Raw genomic sequence first — 19,909 nt, forward strand, 5'->3', positions numbered from 1 at the left:
TGCTTAACGAAATATAAGGCAAAGAATCCGAGCGGTGCGGTAACAGCCATCACCCAGTTGCGAAGGAGACGCTCCTGACTTTCATCCATCCACCCGGGCACGTGTGAAGACGAAGATATTAAAGAACAGAAGCAAGAAGACCGCAGTGATGAAAGTTCAAAACCGTGCCGTAGGTCGTCTAGGGTCTCATAGCTCCAGGTCATGATTAATAGAGAACGTGAAAAATAAGCAAAATATGCCACGCATCGCTGGGAAGAGAGGCTTCCTTTATAGAATTGTACATTATGAGTAGCATGCTCTTAATGAAAGTATAGCGAATTATTCAGTAAGACGTTTCATTTTTTTAAAGGAAAACTGTGCAATTCATCAAAAAACACGTCGACCGGCAAAGCTTTAGCTTGATTGTTAAGGCGCCAGAACAGGATTACAACAGAACAAATGGCAGTTGGTGACGAGCTGACGGATAAGTGCGAATTCGCCATGAAAGAAGTCTTTATAGCTTGACTGAACTTTCCAATTAGCTTATTTTTTGGCAAATACACAGCACATGGCTATCTTAAGAACTGAGCAGAATGGTGGAAAGTGAAAAGAGACAAGAACTGAGCTAGTTGGTTCGAAGTCCTGGTTTCGGTGTCCACCCGTAACGGAAACAGTCAGAAGTGAGGACCGAGGCACAAGGTGGAAAATATCCTTCCACTCAAGATAGTGAGTTCACTCACTCACCGAGGATGTGCGCGATGGATCGGATGAGGTCCTGCCTGTCCTTGGAATCCGACTTGTAGGAGAGATCGGCCTTTACCAAGCTCGAGACTACCGGGTGGCTCTGGCTGAGGAAGCGGTCCATCACCGTCATGCACGAGGTTATCTGCTGTGGCACGGTGCCACCCACAACCACGTCGGTGCCCTTGCTCTCATGGAGCACTCCCACGTCACCAATGGCGCCCCACTGGATTGCCAGACCTAGAAAGAAAAAATTCCATCTTTTGATTTGGCATCTCCCAAAGGCGTTCTAATTGCTCAGCGTTTATAGGGCTTCCATTATTGGACCTGATAAAGAAAGTGTAGGATAAAGACATTAACTTCAGAAAAAGAGGTATTCTGGACATACCTAAGGACGTAAGCATTTATTTCAACGGAGCCCTTGTCCACGCCTCAGGCTGAGGCGTGGACAAGGGCTCGGGTGACGACATCTTAGAGCTCAAAAATGTCTTGCAATAGTCTAACAGGATATAGCTATCGGCTTATTCGTACAAACAGTAAACTGGCTGACTTTTGCGAGATTAGAAATTGAACGAGGCAAGAGTGCTTTACATGCATGGAATAAAAACTTTTTAAATGTCTCGTGGACAGGAGCGGCATCAGAAATAGGGGCAGAGGCTCTAGAGGATCTCAATAGGCTATCTTCCTTAACGTCTATTTATTTTCCTCCCGCGCCCATTTGCACAAGGTTGTATGCTCTCTAGGCCCCACCAGGCGCAGAAAAGTTAAAAAAAACTGTACTCATGGATGTTCAGCATTTAAAGGTGCTTAATCGAAGCACTATCATTTGTTCGAAACCGTGAAAAATTTCGACCACCTGGGGTATCTTTAACGTGCGCTGACAACGCACAGCACACGGGCGCCTTTTGCGTTTTGTCTCCATCGAAACGCGGCCGCATGGAATCGAAACGCAAAAGGCGCCCATGTGCTGCGCGATGTCAGTGCACGTTAAAGATCCCCAGGTGGTCGATATTATAACGGAGCCCTCCACTACGGCACATCTTTCTCTGGAAGAGCAGCGTTCGGAGGCCGGGCGAGTGTACGCGCTTCACATGCGCTCCGCAAACTTTGTCCTTTACGACCGGATTTACTCACTAAAGCCGTCTGAAACTAATGTCATCCGCCTCCGCTTCTCGTCAGGAACCTGCCGATACCAACCTTTCCCGATTTGGACCACCACATCAAGAGGCAAGTCCATATCTTTTCATAACCCCGCTGCGCTGAGGCTAAGCCTCGCAGCGCAGCAGCCGCCGATACCGAACGCCGCTAGAGACGCGGCTTCGCGCTCGGACCACCGGCGCGTCGGCGCCTCGAAGGCGGCATGGGATCCATTGTAGTAGAGGGAGAAGACATATTTCTCTCGGAACTTACCTCTACTAACGGTTGGCAATCATCGCACGACAAGCGAAGCTCCAATCGCAAATCCCCTCCCACCGTTACTCCAAATCTGCCTCAAGCCCCGGCCGGCCGCCGGCCCCGGCTGCCCCACTGTCTTCCCTACGCCACCCCAAGCTCCCCATCGACGACCACAAGATCATCCTCCGTCCCCGTGGCGGCCTCGACCTTCCGACCGTGAACGGCGTTGTGCTTCGCGAGGCCATTCTGCAAGCAGCCCGCCTCAGAACTCAAGAGGCCAAGCCCGACACAGTCATCATCAAAACCCTCCAACATATCATCCTCATCAACACTCCCGACCCGCAGCGCAGACTCCGCTACCTCGACATCATGTCCATACTGATCAAAGGCACCGCCTACGATATATACTCCTAACAAGCGGCACCGGAGGACTGCGCCCGCGGCGTGGTCCATGGAGTCCCTCTCGACCACTCATACGAAGACATCAAGGACCGTCTCAGTAACGAGCGGAATCCTCCCATCCTCGACTTTAGACGCATGGGCTCGACAGAGTTCATCTTCATCCTCTTCGAACAAGACTGGGTGCCCAAGCACATCTACTACTCCTCTGTACTCTATATATGCTACCTCTTCAAAAAGAAGATCGAGCACTGCCGTAACTGCGGCGAACTCGGCCAGCGTGCCGATGTGTGACCGGCTCCCAAGCAACGCCGCTGTCCGGGCTGCGACCAAGTCGAACCCCCTGAAGGCCACTCCTGCACACCGCAATGCAAGGTCTGCGGTAAACCACACCTGACGGCGGACAGAACATGCAAGGCGCGCTTCCGCACCCCATACCTCGTCAAAAAAAGGTACTGGGATGCCAAGCGAGGCGCCAAAGCAAACGCCAGCCAGACTCCCACCAGTCAGGCTCCACCCCAACACAGCAGCGGCTTCGCGACTCGCAAGCCCCAGGCCCCGCAGCTCACATCGAAGCCATTTCCGGTGCTGCAGCCTGCCGCACCAAAACAGCCGTCCACCCCTATCAAGCCCAAGGCCCGATCCTGCTCCTGGACTGGAACCAGACCACCACCACCTCCAGTCCCACCGAGACCACCTGCCCAAGCACCCGGCCGCTGCACCAGTGAGGTGAGCTGGGCAGGTGTAGTTTCCCAGGACTCTGTCAACCCCCTCTATGAAGAGCTGCTGCGTGTCTGCGCGCAGCTCGTCTCCCTCCAAGCTACAGGACTCCGCCTCCAGGTACAACTGCATGCCCACCAGCAGGCCCAAACCCCTACCCCGGCACCAGTGGCCCCGGCCGCTCCTACTCCCACTCTTCCACCGCCACCTCTCCCTACTCGCGAACCGCTGGCCTAGAAGCGGGCCGCAACACCCACTACCTCCCTGACCACACCAACCCCGACCGAGGGAACGCCAGCCCTGCCTCCCAATTTCGAACAACTCACGGAGGCGAGAATTCAGGCCACGGTGCTGACGGCCATCCAGGCCTTCACAAATCAATTTGCCGACCTCACTACCCGTCTAGACGAATTTGCTCGCCAAATTTACGAGCGATTTATGAGCAAAGAGGCTCGCCAAGCGACCGCCTGTGCTGCCGTGCGGCCTAAAAAGAAAGTCCGGCTCCACACCGTCTCCATATCTTCCACGGCAATCGACAGCTTCAGTGATGGCGAGACCACGCGCTAGCCTCACTATCTAGCAGTGGAACTGTCGAGGCTCTGGTTCCAAGCGGGGGCTACTTCACCAGTTCTTAGCTCTGGGAGACGGCCCCAACGTGCTCGCCCTGCAAGAGCCCTCCAATCCCCTTACCCTACCCAGCTACGTGCCCATCGTCCCTTTTTCTTCTACACCCCCTCGGGTTGCATTTCTTGTACGCCGTGCGCTCAGTACTATCTCCCACCCCTTAGCCGTCCCTCGAAATAGATAATCTCCTCATCGAACTCGTGCCGCAGCAGCAAACTCGGGATACTAGTCTCTTCATCCACAATGTATACACCCACCCGAAGTGCCTGCGGCATGGCTTCGACCGACCATTCATGCTTGCCAAGCGAGCCGCACACAAATGCCCCCTCCTGATTGTAGGGGACTTCAACATCCCGCACACGGCCTGGGGCTACACAGCCGACACCCCCAAGGTGCTCAGGGAATGGCTCACAGCTCAGCAGGCCGGCTTCTCCCTTCTCACAGACCCCACCACCCCTACTCGCACCGGGAACATCGTCTGCGCAGACACTACTCCTGACCTCACCTTCACCCACCGCCTCCCGCACGCTGCGTGGTGTAACACCCAGGAGAATTTGGGTAGTAATCACTATATTATCGAGATTCTCCTACAAGCAGGCCCAACACGTAGACCCTCTCGTGAATCTACCATCACGAAGTAGGACTGGTTCTGCACCTCCCGAGCAGCCCGCACTCTACACACCATCTCAGACATAGCTACTCAGTGCGACCAACTCCAGCGTGACGTCCGCGCCGTGACTCGCCAACTCCCGGAAGACTGCCCTGCAGATGCGATGGATTCCCATCTCCTGCACCTATGGGAAGCCAAGGCGCGTCTCGAACGGAGGTCGCGGCGTCAGCTCTGGAATCGAACACTCAGACGCTGGCTGGCCCGGCTCAACAAGGAGATTGAGACGCATGCTACAACTCTATCTCGCCAAATTGGAAATCCCTCTGTAAGAAGCTGGACGGCAACATGAGTCTGCCCCTGACCTGGAACCTATTCCGTCATTACATTGATTCGACTCAGTCCAAGACACACAAGAAACACAACCTCATAAAGCTCATACACACAACCGAGGCCTCCCTGCAGGAACTCCTCGGGGAGCTTCGTGATCTCTACTTCCCCGCATATCCCTCCGCAGTCCACCCTTACTACACAGGCTCCCCAAACGACCTTCTCAACCAACCGATCACCGCGGCGGAAGTGAAGGCCGAACTTCAGCGCCTCAACGCGTCCTCAGCTCCTGGCACCGACGGAGTGCACAACAAGGCACTCCGCAACCTCGATTCCCCCTCCGTCAAAGCCCTAACCGACTACTTCAACGAATGCTGGCTGCGCGGCGCCCTCCCACTTCAGCGGAAAGGTGCCAAAGTAGTCTTTATTCCTAAATCCTGCAAACTTCTCCCCGCTAACCTCCGTCCCATCTCTCTTACATCATGTGTGGGCAAGTTCATGGAGCACGTTCTCCGGACCCGGCTAAGTCGGTGTTTGGAGAACAACCTTATGATTTCGTGGATGTTTGGTTTCCGCCCGGGCTTATACACCCAGGACGTCTTTCTACAACTCAAGCACTACATCCTTGACTCCTCCGCGGGCGACACCAAGGCTATCCTCGGCGTCGACCTAACAAAAGTTTTCGACAACGTTAACCACGCAGCCATCCTAGAAGGCCTCCACGCCCTAGGCGTAGGGCCGCGGATGTACAATTACGGCCGCGATTTCCTCTCCGCCCGAATAGCCACACTCACCATGGGCGACCACCGGCTGTCCGGTGTCTCACTGGGAGCGCGGAGAACTCCTCAGGGTGCTGTACTGTCACCTATCCTCTTTAATATAGCCCTTCTCCAATTCCCCACCCCATAACTCGCCCAAATACCCTACATAGATTTCAGCCTCTATGCTGACGACATCACTGCCTAGGCTAATCTAGGCAGTGATGCCGACATGGAACACAACCTACAGTCGGTCCTCAACATCATCGACTCATACGCTCGCGCGTGCGGCGTAGCCTGCTCCCCTTCTAAATCACAACTCTTCTATCGTCCCAGGCCGCACGATCCCGCCAACCCTCCCATCTCACTCACTCTAAGAAACCACCCCATTCCCCCGGTCTCCAAGATTCGCATCCTGGGCCTCGTCCTTCACTCCCACGGCGCGCATGGCAACGCCATCCAAACTCTCCAGACTCAAGCCCAGCAAGCCACCCGTCTCATCCTGCGCGTGGCAAACCGGCGCGCGGGTCTGCGAGAGCGGAACACTCTCCGCCTCACCCAAGCCAACATCACGAGCCGCACGGCATACTCATTCCCCTACCTCCCCCTAAACCAGAAGGAGCGGGACCGCATCAACGCGCTCCTCATGAGCTGCACGAAGCTCGCCCTCCGCCTACCCCCCGAACCTCTAATACCCGGCTTCTCAACCCTGGTACCCACAACACGTTTGAGGAGGTGGCAGAAGCCACCCTAACAGCATAGCTGGCTCGCCTGTCGAGTACTGCGGCAGGCCGCACTCTACTCTGTCAGCTAGGCATCACCCCGACCACCCATCCTGTCGAGGGGGTTCCCCTATCTCCAGACCTATGCTCCCATCTCATCATCCTTCTAATCCCTAAGAACATGCACCCCGAGAACGACGGAGAACGCAGGGCAGCCCGCGCCAAAGCCCTGCACAAGCTCTACGGCAACAGTTCCGAGGTAGCCTACGTGGACGCGGCAGCGTACTCGTCGGGCTCCCGCATGGTTCTCGCCGTCGCTAATAATCAGGCCCGACTAATCACATCAGGATCAGTCACCACAGACTCCTTGGAAACTGCAGAGGAAGCAGCCATTGCACTCGCTCTCATCTCTACCTCTGCCACCAAAAGTCTCTCCGACTCAAAATACGCCCTATCCAATTTTGCCAAACACCTGATATCCCGCACCGTGGCTCGGCTTCCACGCTTCTGGCACCCCACCCACCCCGTAACCCTTATCTGGACCTCCGCACACGCAGACCTCCCGGGTAACGAGGAGGTCCACACCCTCGCCCGAGGTCTCACTTTCCGGGCCGGAGTTGGACCTCCTCCACCATCTCAGGAGCGCCTGCTTACGTTCAAAGATATTCTTACCTACCACCTAGATACCCGGCGCGTTTATGCACCGCCGGCTCCCTCCCTAACCTTAATCCAGGCCTCCCACTGGCGCCGACTCCAGACCCGAACTGCTCTCTACAATATTCTCCGTCATGCCCGCTACCCCGATCAATTCCGTTTTTCTTGTACTCTGTGGGAAACCGGGAGACTTCCTTCACGTCCTCCTCACATGTCCTGCCTTCCCACACCCTCCATCCCCAACCACGGCGGAGTCATACTGGAAGACTCTCCTGGCCAGCTCCACTGCTGCTGACCAGCGCCGGATAATTACCTACGCCATGAAGCGGATAGCCCTCCGAGGGCTGTCCTTTGCCCTGTAAGGGCAGCCCCCTAAAGGTTGCCTCGTGCCATGTTAGGGGGTGTGCCCCCCTCTGTATTTGGCAATAAATGTTTCCACCAACACCTCTTTCTCTCTTGCTTGTTTCACTCCCACCTTCCTCCATTTTCCTTATGGTGCGGTTCCGGTGTCCATAGATATATATATGAGACAATTACTGCTCCATTTCCTTTCCTCAAAACCAATTTTCATTTGTCTGGGGCCGAATGGCCTAAATTAGATTATTAGTGCGTTAATTATTTACGACCACTTTGGTCAAACTAACACAAGTAGCTACCAGTTGTGAAGTAATACATACAAGATTACACAACTTGTAAGCACTTTTTCTTTCCGTAATTAGCGATTTTTTAGAAAATAAAATGGCGCAACAACAGTCTCACTTATCGGTGGACACCTTCATCACGCAGTGAGGGAAGTGAAGAAGGCCTCCGTCATTGAATTGAGCAGAAAGTACAAGATCGCCGCGAAAGAGCCGTCAGGGGAAGTACCACTCGAGGAAAACATTTAAAGCCAACTCTTTTGAAAGGAACGCCATTCATAGCGAAATGAAACCCTCGTTAAGAACGCTTTGGTGATTTTGCGTGAGCAGACCAGCTTCTCTGAGAGAGCATATCAGCAGCCACTTGAGCACATGTCGTGCTACGCTCCGAATTACAGCGGTTTGCATGAAGACAGCTTCAGCTCAAGTGAATGAAATTCTTGCGCTAATTCACCAATCTCACGCCAGGCCAGAAGATAACAGATATCTACTCTTATACCAAAATTGCATTACCTACGTCATCCTCAAAACATTTTACTAAACTGGTAGTTTCCACAGTATAAACTATAAAGAAATAACTACTGGTCTGGTGTATATCAATACGCAAAGGTAGTGGCTATATCTTCATTCTTTATACTAACAAAACTGTTGATATAGCAAGTCTCTTTAAGGCTCACATTAGTTTCGCAATATTGGTTTCACAACCATCGAAATCGAAGTCACGGCTCTTTTGAGGAAGAAGAGGCTTTCATACCCAGCAATGCTTGGACAAAAGCATTTTTCAACGGAAAAGAGTTTACGAACGCAATTGTTTCGTAGATTACGATGTTTCACTATAGCAATCAATATATCCACAGCTCTCCCCTCGGCAGACTTGTATATTTTTATCACAGTATGAACAGGCAGAAAACAACAAAATTCAAGTCACCGTTCTGCCAAAAAATCGTGCTTCAAAACGTCAAGACGCCTACTCTTCTACTGTTTATTTGGACAGTTCATATATTGTCTACGGAGTGCCAAAGTATTTTATGGTGTGAGCAAAGAGTCTACTCACCGGGTAGCCCGTCAGCGACCCGTCGCTCGCAGATGCGTTCCATGACTGAGTTGGCGTAGCCGTAGTTCGTCTGCCCGGCGTTTCCCCGACCGCACGTCACCGACGAGAAGACGACGAAGTGCTCGAGCTCGGGACACAGTTCGCGCGACAGTTCGTCCAAATGCTGCGTGCCGTCACACTTCGGTTTGCACACGGTCTCGAAGGACTCTGGCGTCTGGTTCTCGAGCAAGGCATCACGAAGAACCTGTGTAGAAGAAAACAATAGGTCGGTTGTAAATGACCCCAAGATGATATCCGAAAAAACTGACCGGACCGTTGTCATCGTGGTACTTAGAGCAATTGGGACACTTACATTTTACGTAATGTTGGGGCAGAGAATATGACGGCGACTTCATATCTGCATAGCTTGTAGAGCACTCTTTTTCGTTTTCCACACGTGCTCGTTTTCGGCTAGCTTTCACCCTACTGTTCGCTGCTTAAGGTGCGCGAAGCCACAGATGACCCTCTCCCCATGCGGCGCGTCTCACGGCGGCTGCCGTAGATCCACATTGCCGCCCTCCTCTGCTCTCGCGATTGTCTACATCCCCTTTCTATGTAATTACTACCCTTCGGATCGTGCCCATGGTAACAACCCTCCGGTTACGCACTTTATGCTGCCACGATCCCTTCTCCCTCCCGCTCCAGGTACCTACCTCCAGGGTCGTTTTCATGCCAACTGCCCCTCGCTTGCTTCTTGTGCTCTCGCCCCAATCTACACCTTCCACGCAGCCCCTTCGGGACGGTTCCCGTGGTAACCACCGTCTTGTTACGCCTTCCTACGCTCTCATCATGCTCTCCTCTTCCCTCTTCGTCTTTATCTCTCTCTATCTCCTCCTTCGCGGTAATCATTCTCTTCCTTCCAGGGTAACTGCCCTCCAGGTGGTTCCCATGGAATCCAGCCATCTGTCACGCCTCTTATGCTCTCGTCACACCCTCTTCCTTTCACGGTAACCATCCTCTGGCTGGCGATTTCTCCACTATAGTCTCACCCTCCTTCTTCCATACTAAGTACATTCTAGATGGTTCCCGTGGTAACCACACTACAGTTACGCCATCCTACACTCTAGCCATACCCTCTTCATTCCACGGTAATCGTTCTCCTCCTCCCAGGGAAACTCACCTCCAGGTGGTTTCTGTGGCAACCACCCATCAATAGCGCCTCTTCCGGTCTCGACATGCCTCCTTCTTTGAACGGTAACCATCTTCCTGGCTGTGAATACCTCCGGTCTAACAAGGCCATCCTACTTACATGGCAATATCCTCTGGATAGTTCTGGTGGTAATCACACATCGGTTACGCATTCCTCCGCTCAGAACATTCTCTCGTCTTCCCACGGTAACCGCCCTCCGAGTGGTTCGCATGGCCACGCACTCTGCGGCTACGCAGACTGCTACGGCACAGTAATACTACTACCACCATGACAGGAAACCGGGGAATGGGTGCCTAACAGCTCTTGCTTGGTTTATGGTTTATGGGGATTTAACGTCCCAAAGCGACTCAAGCTATGAGGGAGTTTAGGAGAGCAAGCTGCCGGGCTAGTTGGTGATGCATGTTGTAAACTTGGAAGCGCAAAAAACCGGACGACGGACAGAGTAAGGGAACACAAAAAACAGGTTCACGAGCGCCGTAGTGAAGGGCTCCGGAAATTTTGACCAGCCGGGGTTTTCTAACGTGCACTGACATCACGCAGCACAAGGACCTCTAGAATTTCGCCTACATCAAAATTGGACCGCCGCGGCCACGATCGAACCCGCGTCTTTCGGATCAGCAGCCGAGCGCCATAACCACTGAGCCACCGAGGCAGCATAACAACCCTTGCTGTAAAATTTCCATTATCGAGGTTTTCTGAGTCCACCTGAGCAAAAATCAACTAATATTTACCACGGAACAAACAAAGGCTCCCAAACTACGTATTTCAGAACAGAGCAGCCAACACACGGCAGTCACCCAGTGCACCATGAGCAGTAATGTGACCATTAGCCTCACATTACTGTGTCTCCGAACTATACAGCCAGGCATAATGTGCTCATGATTAAGCGATTTGTAGCCAGCGCTGTGCGAAAGATAGTGCAATGTACTGAGAGGAGTCCTGAAAGTGTACTAAATTTCAGTTATTGGTATAATTCTTCAGCTAACTGTTCGCTTAGCTACTCCATTAATAGTTCATTATGTTGGCCCTAGACAGCTTCCACATTGCAATCGAGACTCCTCGGTTGATGTATGCCAAGTAATAACCGCCAACGTAGCCAAGTGCACTGCAGAAGGAAGGCCTCCCCAGCTTGTGCTTTCTTGCGCCGGCAGTGGCCACTCAATCGCAGTGAATGTCCTTCATCACTTTCCCTTCTTCCGTGCCGCTTCGGGAAACATATCTCATCATAAACTTAAGTGCTCGAGACTGGGCTAGTTGGAACATGATCATATGCAAGACCTGCGCTGCTTAGCAACTAAGTAGCACACGTCTGGCATATGAATACATTTCATCGCCTATCATCCGCTTTATCTATTTTCGAATCTCTCTGGTTCTAGTCTACTGCAGGTTGCTTGTTTTATTCATTTCTATTAAAACTACCGATACCTACATCACACACGAATTTACATCTCGTCAAAGGGTTTATTCTATGCTCATCTGCCTACAAACGCCCTTATATTACTTAGAGTCGCCCAGGACGTGCACTGCAAGCAACGGCGAAGTGCGAGCCCGAAGCAGTTTTCCAAGGGCCAACTGATAAAGACGTGCTTACCATGGCGAGGTTGAAGATGCCGCCTACGGGTCCGACGTTCGCGGCCTCCTGGATGATCTGTCGAGCACCCTGCTCGGTTGAAACGTCGGCCTTGCTCACAATCACCTTGGCGCCGGCGTGCTGCCACCGGTGGAGGCAGAGCTTCTGGTAGCCCGTACGCACGCCCGACCGGGCGCTGAGCAGCAACTTGCGGCAGCCGCGAGACACCATCCAGTCGGCGAGCTCGAGGCCGAAGCCGCCGAGACCTCCGACAATCACGTACGACTTGTGCTCGTAGAAGCAGGTGCGGACCACTGCCTCGACGTTGAGCGGAAGGACGGAGGTCGTCTTGAGCGGAGTCTCCTCTGGACGGACCTGCGAGCATTAAGTGTGAGTGGCAACGTTAGCAGTCGAATTTCGAAAGCACGGTGAGAACAGCTGTGTCTGAGAAAAATGGCCAAGTACGGTGCAGTGCTGTTAAACCAGATTACTGCAACATGCTGAAGATTGCTGGAAGTCGTGTTTTCTAATACAGAAAAAATTCAAGGCAGCCTTCATTGGAGCTTAAAAACTGGAACTCTAGCCTCCGTTCATCAATAGCTTAAACTGCAAAGCCACGAACAGGCTTCGGAGTGCATACGTATTTTTTGCAACCATAACGCCACGAACCCTGTGACGTAGCTGTGAATACTGATATGACGGGGCATCCCACCACTGCCTGCCGCTTGTCTGACGTTTGCATCCTCATGGTAGTGCTGGCGAGTTTCCTGGGAGTCTGGGCAGCCTCCACACAGGTACAAGGAAGCCAAAGACAGATAACGTCGAGATAAAGGAAAACAACTTTATGTGTAGTATTTACATCCCCATCGTCTAAGAGTTTGGCGCGGGGACTGACAGCATTACGGCGTCTCGAGACGGGCCTCTAAGGGCGAAGATCGGCGAAGACCCGCTCGCCGCGTCTCTCCGCTCCCATTCTCTTGTCTGCGCGCTAACTTTTATAGCCGCTGTAGTATCACAGAATGCCCCGGGTACCGATCGCGTCATCTGACACAACAATGCGTTGGGATTCCACCAGCCTCTCCGCAGCTAACACTGGGCGCCCTCCAAGAGGATCACTCAAAGGAGATTCTGCATTTCATCAGACGGCTTCGGGACGGTTCATGCCCGTACCGGGCACCTCAAGGCGTGTTGTTGACGCTCGTAGGGCAGCAAGATGAGTTAGCGCTGCGCCGGTCTGCACGGCACCTTAACAGGCGGCCGCCAGAAGGAACTTTAGTTGTAAAAGCTTTGGCACAGCCCTACCACGCTGCGAAAAGCAACCAAGACCTTTCTGACCAGTAACAATGTCACCTCTCAAGCTTCAATCAGTGCAGTCGCAATTATTCCCCCACGAGAGCCGTCAGCGACAATAAATACGTCTGCACTTAACAAGCAAACTTAACATATCTCTCCACATGCACCGACAAAGCTGAACACATTATAGCACACTGAAAACCAGACTGCGTAAAAAATGCAATACAATGTCACGGAAAAAAATCTGGTCCACAAACGCAGAAAGTGCGAAGATGAGACATGAACTAACATGGAGGAGTAAATCGCGGCTTAGGTAGAATCGTCTCATTCACCTCGAGCACCACCTTGCCCATGTGCTTTCCGGAGGCCATGAAGCGGAAGGCCTCCTCGGCCTGGTTCCTTGAGAAGCGGATGGCGTCCAATGGCCGCACGGCTCCCGAGGCGATGCCCTCGCGCACCAACTCGGCGACGCGTCGCTTGTCGGCAGCCACGAACGGGTCGTCGCCGAACAGCGCGTCCAGCAGGATGCCGTGGAAGGTGACGTTCTTGAGGAACACGGACATGCCCAGCGGGGAATTTTTGGACAGGTCGAATTTGCCGATCTCCAGGAAGCGGCCGTGCGTGGCGAGGCAGCGCACGCTAGCCTGTAGTTTCTCTTCGGCCAGAGAGTTGAGCACAAGGTCCACGCCTGTTTTTGAGGATGTGGGGAAGATGTCCAAGAGATCGAGTGTAAGAAAAACATCTTTTCCGCCTAAAAATTTTTAAACGGCCAATTTTTTCTTTTTCTCTTGTCGCGACCATTCAGACTACCGCTTTGTGTTGAGGCAGTTTCAAGTACTAGGAAACTCAGAACTCTTGATGCTGCTACAACAGTAACGCCCCTGTAGCCCGTCAAAGCTCTTGAAACTCAGCTTAGGTTACAACGCATTTCCAATGTTTGGCACTCCTCAGCCGACAGCAAATAATTAGCGCCCCCTTAGAAGTGGTGAAAAGAAGCCTATTTAGGCCTTGGCTGGGAACAAGATGTAGGGTGACTTCTATCGGTTTTTATCCCGCGCACCAAGATGCCTTCAATGCAATGGCATTTCGCGGCGAGACAGAAGTCGTGAGGGGTGCCACAACTATGGTATCTACGTTCATGCCTATTCTATATCCTTCGTTATATTGGTAACCCTTTGCGAGTCGCTGCTGCGCATGTACGGTAGCGCGGGCAAGCGCAATTAGCACTGCCGTACATGTACGGCAGGGATCACGCGTGCGAAGTTTAGCGCGAAACTAAAAGCGGGTGCTAATAGCATGGTGCCTCTAACTCTTCACAGTCGCAAACACAAGAACAAGAATTCTAATTTTGCCTCATTAAGCGCTTAGCGCGGCTTGCAATCAAGCACTCGCCTAGTTTCGGTTTCTCTATGCACGTCATGTGCTCCTGTAGAGGTACGCAAGATCTGATTTTTATCTTGATGGGCGCTTCGTTTTTTAAAGCGAAAGCTTTACTGGCTGCGAACTTCCGATTTCGCCGTGGCGGCGCTCCGAGGAGGCACATGACGTCACAACGCGCGCCTCACCACGGAGCCGAACCGGTCTGACCGGGCCGGCGGCCGCTGGCGCACTCGGCGCGAAATAGAGACGTGCTCCAAGTCTCCGCCAGTGCGGTCAGAGTACGCCGAAGCCGCCGAACGCGTCGGCGGTCAAGCGTAGATGGCTTCTACGTTTATGGCACCCCACCCACCCCGTAACCCTTATCTGCACCCCCGCACACGCAGGCCTCACGGGTAACGAGGATGTCCACTCCCTCGCCCGAGATCTCACTTTCCGGGCCGGAGTTGGACCTCCTCCACCATCCCAGGAGCATCTGCTTACGTTCAAAGATATTCTTAACTACTACCGAGATACCCGGCGCGTTTACGCACCACCGGCTCCCTCCCTAACCTTAACCCAGGCCTCCCACTGGCGCCGACTCCAGACCCGAACTGCTCCCTACCCTACTCTCCTTCATGCCCACTACGCCGATCAATTGCTTTCTTCTTGTAAGCTCTGCAGGAAGCCGGGAGATTTCCTTCATGTCCTCCTCACATGTCCTACCTTCGTCCATCCCCAACCACGGCGGAGTTATACAGGGAGACTCTTCTGACCAGGTCCGCTGCTGCTGACCAGCGCCGGATAATTACCGACGCCCTGAAGCGGATAGCCCTCCAAGTGCTGTCCTTTGCCCTGTAAGGGCCGCCACCTAAGGGTTGCCTCTCTGTATTTGGCAATAAGTGTTTCGACCACCACCACCAGTTGGAGTATAAAGGGTCTCGCTTTGGCTGATGTGACGTCGCCGTGCAGCGCGCGCGCGCGCATTACACTGGAGTATAAACGCACCTTAACAGAGCCTGCGCTTAACCGCTAACCAACGTATTCGGTGGCGGCATCTATGGGAGCCATTCAAACCCCCCGCACACTCACTGAATAAAAAAACCTGTGCCGATGCTCGGGTAGAACCAGGGCCTTAAGCATTTGAGGCCGAGACGCTACCACTCCGTCACGACGGCTCAAGCTTTAGCCATGAATAAAAGCGCGTCTAGAGAATGCACTCTTCCGATGCAGAAGTCTCCGCGCTTTCTCTACGTATGTCCTGGCGTACCAGAGCTAGGCCATCAGCAATTTTTGATTGCCGGCACTCACGCGAAGCTATTGCACACAGCTTTGTCTACTCAGTTTACTTCCAGGTGTTCAGTTGGGCTCATCATTGTCGCGCGCGCTTTCTACTCTTCCGGAGATGACAGTGATTATTTCCTATTCGCAGTACTTTACCGAATCTCGGTCAGTGAACGACTGAGCCCGTCACAACCGCAACATCGTGGAAGCTAGAGCGGCGACGACGACGCTCAAGGGAGCTTAAGGCAGAAAAAAAACGCCGACCACGTGGGCATGTTTTCTGAGAAACAACGCTAACTTCAAAAAGTAAACAATGAGTAGGGAAGCTCACCCCGGCCTTTGGTCTCTGAAAGCACGTGCTCTTCGAATGATAAGTCGCGTGAGTTTGCGAAGTGTCGATCCTCCAGCTGAGGGAACCGCCGCTTGAGGAACTCCTTCTTCTCCTTCGACCCTGATGAAGCAAAGAATAAGCAAGAAATGTGATGATACAGCGGCAGAATTCCTTCCATGCAGCAGAAAAGAAAACTGCTTGACACTCTAGTAAAAGAAAGAATATCTGCATGATCGACATTAAAAAAATCAGGCGCAGTTGAACTACTGCTAAACCTGATTAGAAAATTTATTAAATTGGAAATTGGTTTCTGGGCGAAAGGAAACGGTGCAGTATCTGTCTCACATCTCAGCGAACACCTGAACCGCGCCGTAAGGGAAGGCATAAAGGAGGGAGTGAAAGAAGAAAGGAAGAAAGAGGTGCCGTAGTGGAGGGCTCCGGACAAATTGGTTTTGAGGAAAGGAAATGGCGCAGTATCTGTCTCACATATCGGCGGGAAGCTTCTGGTTCAAAACTGGGCACTTAGACCCTGCTTCCGACTAGTGTAGTTAATGCGTCATAAAAAGTAGGCAGTGGGCGCATGCGGCTTGAAAGTCAACTGAGTCCCCTGTAATGGTCTTTCATTGCTTCTTTAACCAAAATGCATGAACTTCGATAGCGCGCTCTTAGTTAAGAAATGCACATCCAAACCAGCTGTCAATTATCAGCGGACCATAGATTCCCGTGAACATATCTACAATGTGAAAACTACTACCGTTTAGAGCATCACTTTATGTCATACGCAAAAACAGTGAGAGCTGTGTAAGATCTGCAAAGTAGCACAAATTATATCATCGACAGAGCTTTCAAGAACACTTATCTTTTTGACTGAACTTTATAACCACTAGACAAGTTTTCCCCCAAATACGATTTCGCAGTCAAAGTATCGAACTTTTTACAAATAACAGCGAGTCCTTAGCATTGAAGACAATTTTGTACGTTTCACATTGAACCTATTACATGCAAGATGTGCAACGGCCCTGCTCTTGGCGCTTACCGACGGTGGTGAAGACGATGCATCCCATGGAGAGGGCGATAGAGATGGCCGCCTGTCCGACGCCTCCGCTACCGGAGTGGACCAGCAGTGACTCTCCTGGCCTCATATTCCCTCGGACCAGCAGTGCATAGTAGGCGGTCGAGTAAGCGACGGGAACTGTGGACGCTTCTTCGAGGCTCCAGGACTCGGGAACCTCCCACAGGAAGCCGGGGTCGGCGGCCACTGCCGTCGCCATGCCCTGAGCGGTCACAGATCCCATGACCCGGCGCCCCATGGGGTCACGGCCGGCGAACTCCAGGCCAAGGACACAGTCGGCAGTGCCTAGGTTCCCTTCAGCCAGTTGAAGAATAAATGGCATCACGTCTTTCTCTACCCCGCTTTGAGCCAATTTATTTCCGCCTAGCAAAGCATAGCACTGACATCTCTACAGCACTTAAGAGGCATCATGTCATGAAAGTTTAACTCCCTGAATAGGAACTGCATTACTGCCGTTATGTATCATTGATCTGTTGCGGGCCGTCGGCATTCAGTGAAGACTTTGTGGAAGCAGATGCGCTGGTCACATCGCAAGTGTCAAGGAATTGTTGAATAAACACACAACAAGGATTGTTCCAGTGATGCACATGATACACCAAACGTCTAAGCGCTGCATAATCCTATTCACGTACACACTGTTTCAAATACGGTGCATGCAGCTTACCGTTAAAAGGTCATTCCTTTTTAAAAGTGACAGCACGACGAGAAAAGCCATATACGAAGTCATCTTCCAGCCTCAAGCCCCTTAGCCATCGTTTTACTCTTGTCTATTATCCTTGTTTTCCCCTTCTTACAACTCATCTGCTGATCAGGAAGACAGCAAAGCTTTTCTTATAACTCTTGGAGCACAGCATTTACGAAACATCCCATAGCTCCCGTGCATCACAATTAATCACTATTAATGGCACAAAATCGCGCAGGTAAGTTAACGAACTGTCACCACGCTTTCGACGGTCAAATGAACTCCTCAGTGCCGTTCTCTACATGAACAGGATATAAAAATAGTGGAGAAGTAAGAATCGCAAGGCTCCAACAATAGCTCATAACCCAGCTCGCAGGGGGCGCCGCCGTTTGACAAGAACAAGCAAGTGGACGCTGGAGCGTTTCAGAAAATGAGCATGTTCACTACCAGTGTAGAGTTACCGATCACATCCCATATGAAAGTGCTCTGTAGACAGTCTGTACACTTCTTATAGACTCTATTGCCTATGGACCATTCTCTGGATTTGTCTATAGCCAGTCTACAGGTTTTATAGACAAAAGTCTATTGATAGTTTATAGTTTCTAAAGAAATTTTTTAACCATTATGTGCACATGCGAGCGTATACGGCTCACTGTTTTGAGGGCTCACCGGGCAAGGCATCAGGTGAAAGCTTTCCTGTGGCGAGCATGATGTCACGGAAGTTAAGAGGAGCGTAGTACACATTGCACAGTACTCCGTCGACGCCACTAGAGGGAGACGCGTAGCGAAGTGGCGACTCGTACCACTGCAGACTGGACAGATCGCCGCGAGTCTTCACGTTTAGGAAGGCGTACTCTGTCGTTGTCTTCGGAGCACCGCCTAATAAAGACCAGAAAAAACAATTATGAGGTCTGAAGAATAGAATAGGTAACCAGGGTTTAACGTCCAAAAGCAGCACGCGGGCTGTGAGAAGCGGAAGGCTTTTGGAATACTTTTGACCACCTGCAGTTTAACGTGCTAAGACATCGCTCAGCACACAGAAGATACTGCATTTTGCCTTTATAGAAATCCGGCCGCTATGGTAAAGATTCGATCCCTCGACCTTGAACCCAGCAGCCGAAAGGCATAGGCACTACCCAATCCGGGCGGGTACTCGAAAAAGAGGAACCAGGAGTTGTTAGCAAAGGTGCCGCTCCTCAAAGTATTCAACAAAAAAATACGGTGTGCTTACACCTGTCATCTTTTCAAACATCCTCTGAGCTACTTGTCTGCCCTAGATTTTCTGTTTCCTTGATCAATGCAGCCACGAAGATGAAAAAAAGGAACGTTTCGAGGATACGTGTCGCGTCCATATAACCGTAGTGCCAACGTCCATGTAAAAAAATTCTTGCGCGATAAGCCCCAAAGCCGGGATTCACATGAACTGAGCCAACTATAACGTCCTCAGCTGTCATACCCAATCCATTATGCTAAACTTCTCGCTACGTTGTGCTCGGGGGAACTTTCGAAGAAAGTAATCTACAAACGACTACACAAGTAAATAGAATAAGAAGGCGGGACCCCAAACATCACCTTTGACTTCAGAACAAACCTTTCAGTCCATGAGAACGTCCTTCATGTGAAAGTAGCAAGCAACCAAACCAAACCTATACTAGCATTAGACCTCAAGGAAGCATATAACAATGTCAAGCACAAGGCCACACTAAGCAACCGACAGAACGCGACTTGCGGTGAAAATATGTACAGATACTGTATATTGAAGTCTTCCTGGCCGAACGCATGGTTAGCCTCAGCGTAGGGAAAACCGAAGCAGAACACATGAAAATGGGTGACAAGGGGACCCCAAAAGGTACAGTATTATCCCCAATGCTATTTAACATAGCCATGCTGGGAATGCGATAGGAAGTGCACTTCATTGAGGGCATGAAACATGCCCTCTACGCCGATGACATTGTACCATGAATGAACAGCAGCAATGGAGAGAAAATGCAAAACCGACTGCAGGAAGCTGAAAACACAGTACAAGCATACGCAGAAGAATGCGGGTAGCATGCGCCTCGAACTAATCAGAACTCCTAATATTCAGGAAAGGGATAAGCGGCAACCTCATCGAGGTGGGCTTGACAGAACGAGGCTGCGACTGACACCGCGCAACTTATGAAAGGGCGCACAAGAGCTACCCTCTAAAACAGATGAGCAAGAAGTGTGCGGGAACTACATCAGAACAGGCAGCCATCAGGATCCTGAAAGACGCCAAGAAATCCGAAAGGCAAGCAAAGCTCGTATGGACACCAGTGCATCAGTCTGTACAGGGGAACGAAGGCGTACATGAAGCAGCCCGAGCACTCCTACCCTGGACACCCCAACGCATTGACGAGCCCAAATACTCAAGCCTGCTGACCACATACTCGAAAATCCGTCATCATTGGCAAGGCAGAAGGGAATGCGCGCCAGGGGACGAAGAACTAGACAAAGAATAGGAAATACAGCTGATAATGATAGTTACAAATA

General features: G+C 51.7%; 1 protein-coding gene across 1 annotated transcript in view; it reads right to left on the minus strand.

Moving 5' to 3' along the window:
• LOC144100890 (fatty acid synthase-like) overlaps positions 1 to 19,909 on the minus strand; it is a 46,720-nt gene that overhangs the window by 5,976 nt on the left and 20,835 nt on the right. Inside the window, exons 15-21 of the mRNA XM_077633800.1 lie at positions 18,068 to 18,277; positions 16,681 to 17,010; positions 15,645 to 15,764; positions 13,006 to 13,361; positions 11,402 to 11,755; positions 8,622 to 8,865; positions 724 to 960 (exon numbers count right to left, since the gene is read on the minus strand). Coding sequence (XP_077489926.1) covers positions 724 to 960; positions 8,622 to 8,865; positions 11,402 to 11,755; positions 13,006 to 13,361; positions 15,645 to 15,764; positions 16,681 to 17,010; positions 18,068 to 18,277 — 1,851 coding nt within the window. The remainder of the gene's footprint in view (positions 1 to 723; positions 961 to 8,621; positions 8,866 to 11,401; positions 11,756 to 13,005; positions 13,362 to 15,644; positions 15,765 to 16,680; positions 17,011 to 18,067; positions 18,278 to 19,909) is intronic.

This window comes from Amblyomma americanum, chromosome 8 (genome assembly GCF_052857255.1).
Source record: "Amblyomma americanum isolate KBUSLIRL-KWMA chromosome 8, ASM5285725v1, whole genome shotgun sequence".
NCBI classification, from domain to species: domain Eukaryota; kingdom Metazoa; phylum Arthropoda; class Arachnida; order Ixodida; family Ixodidae; genus Amblyomma; species Amblyomma americanum.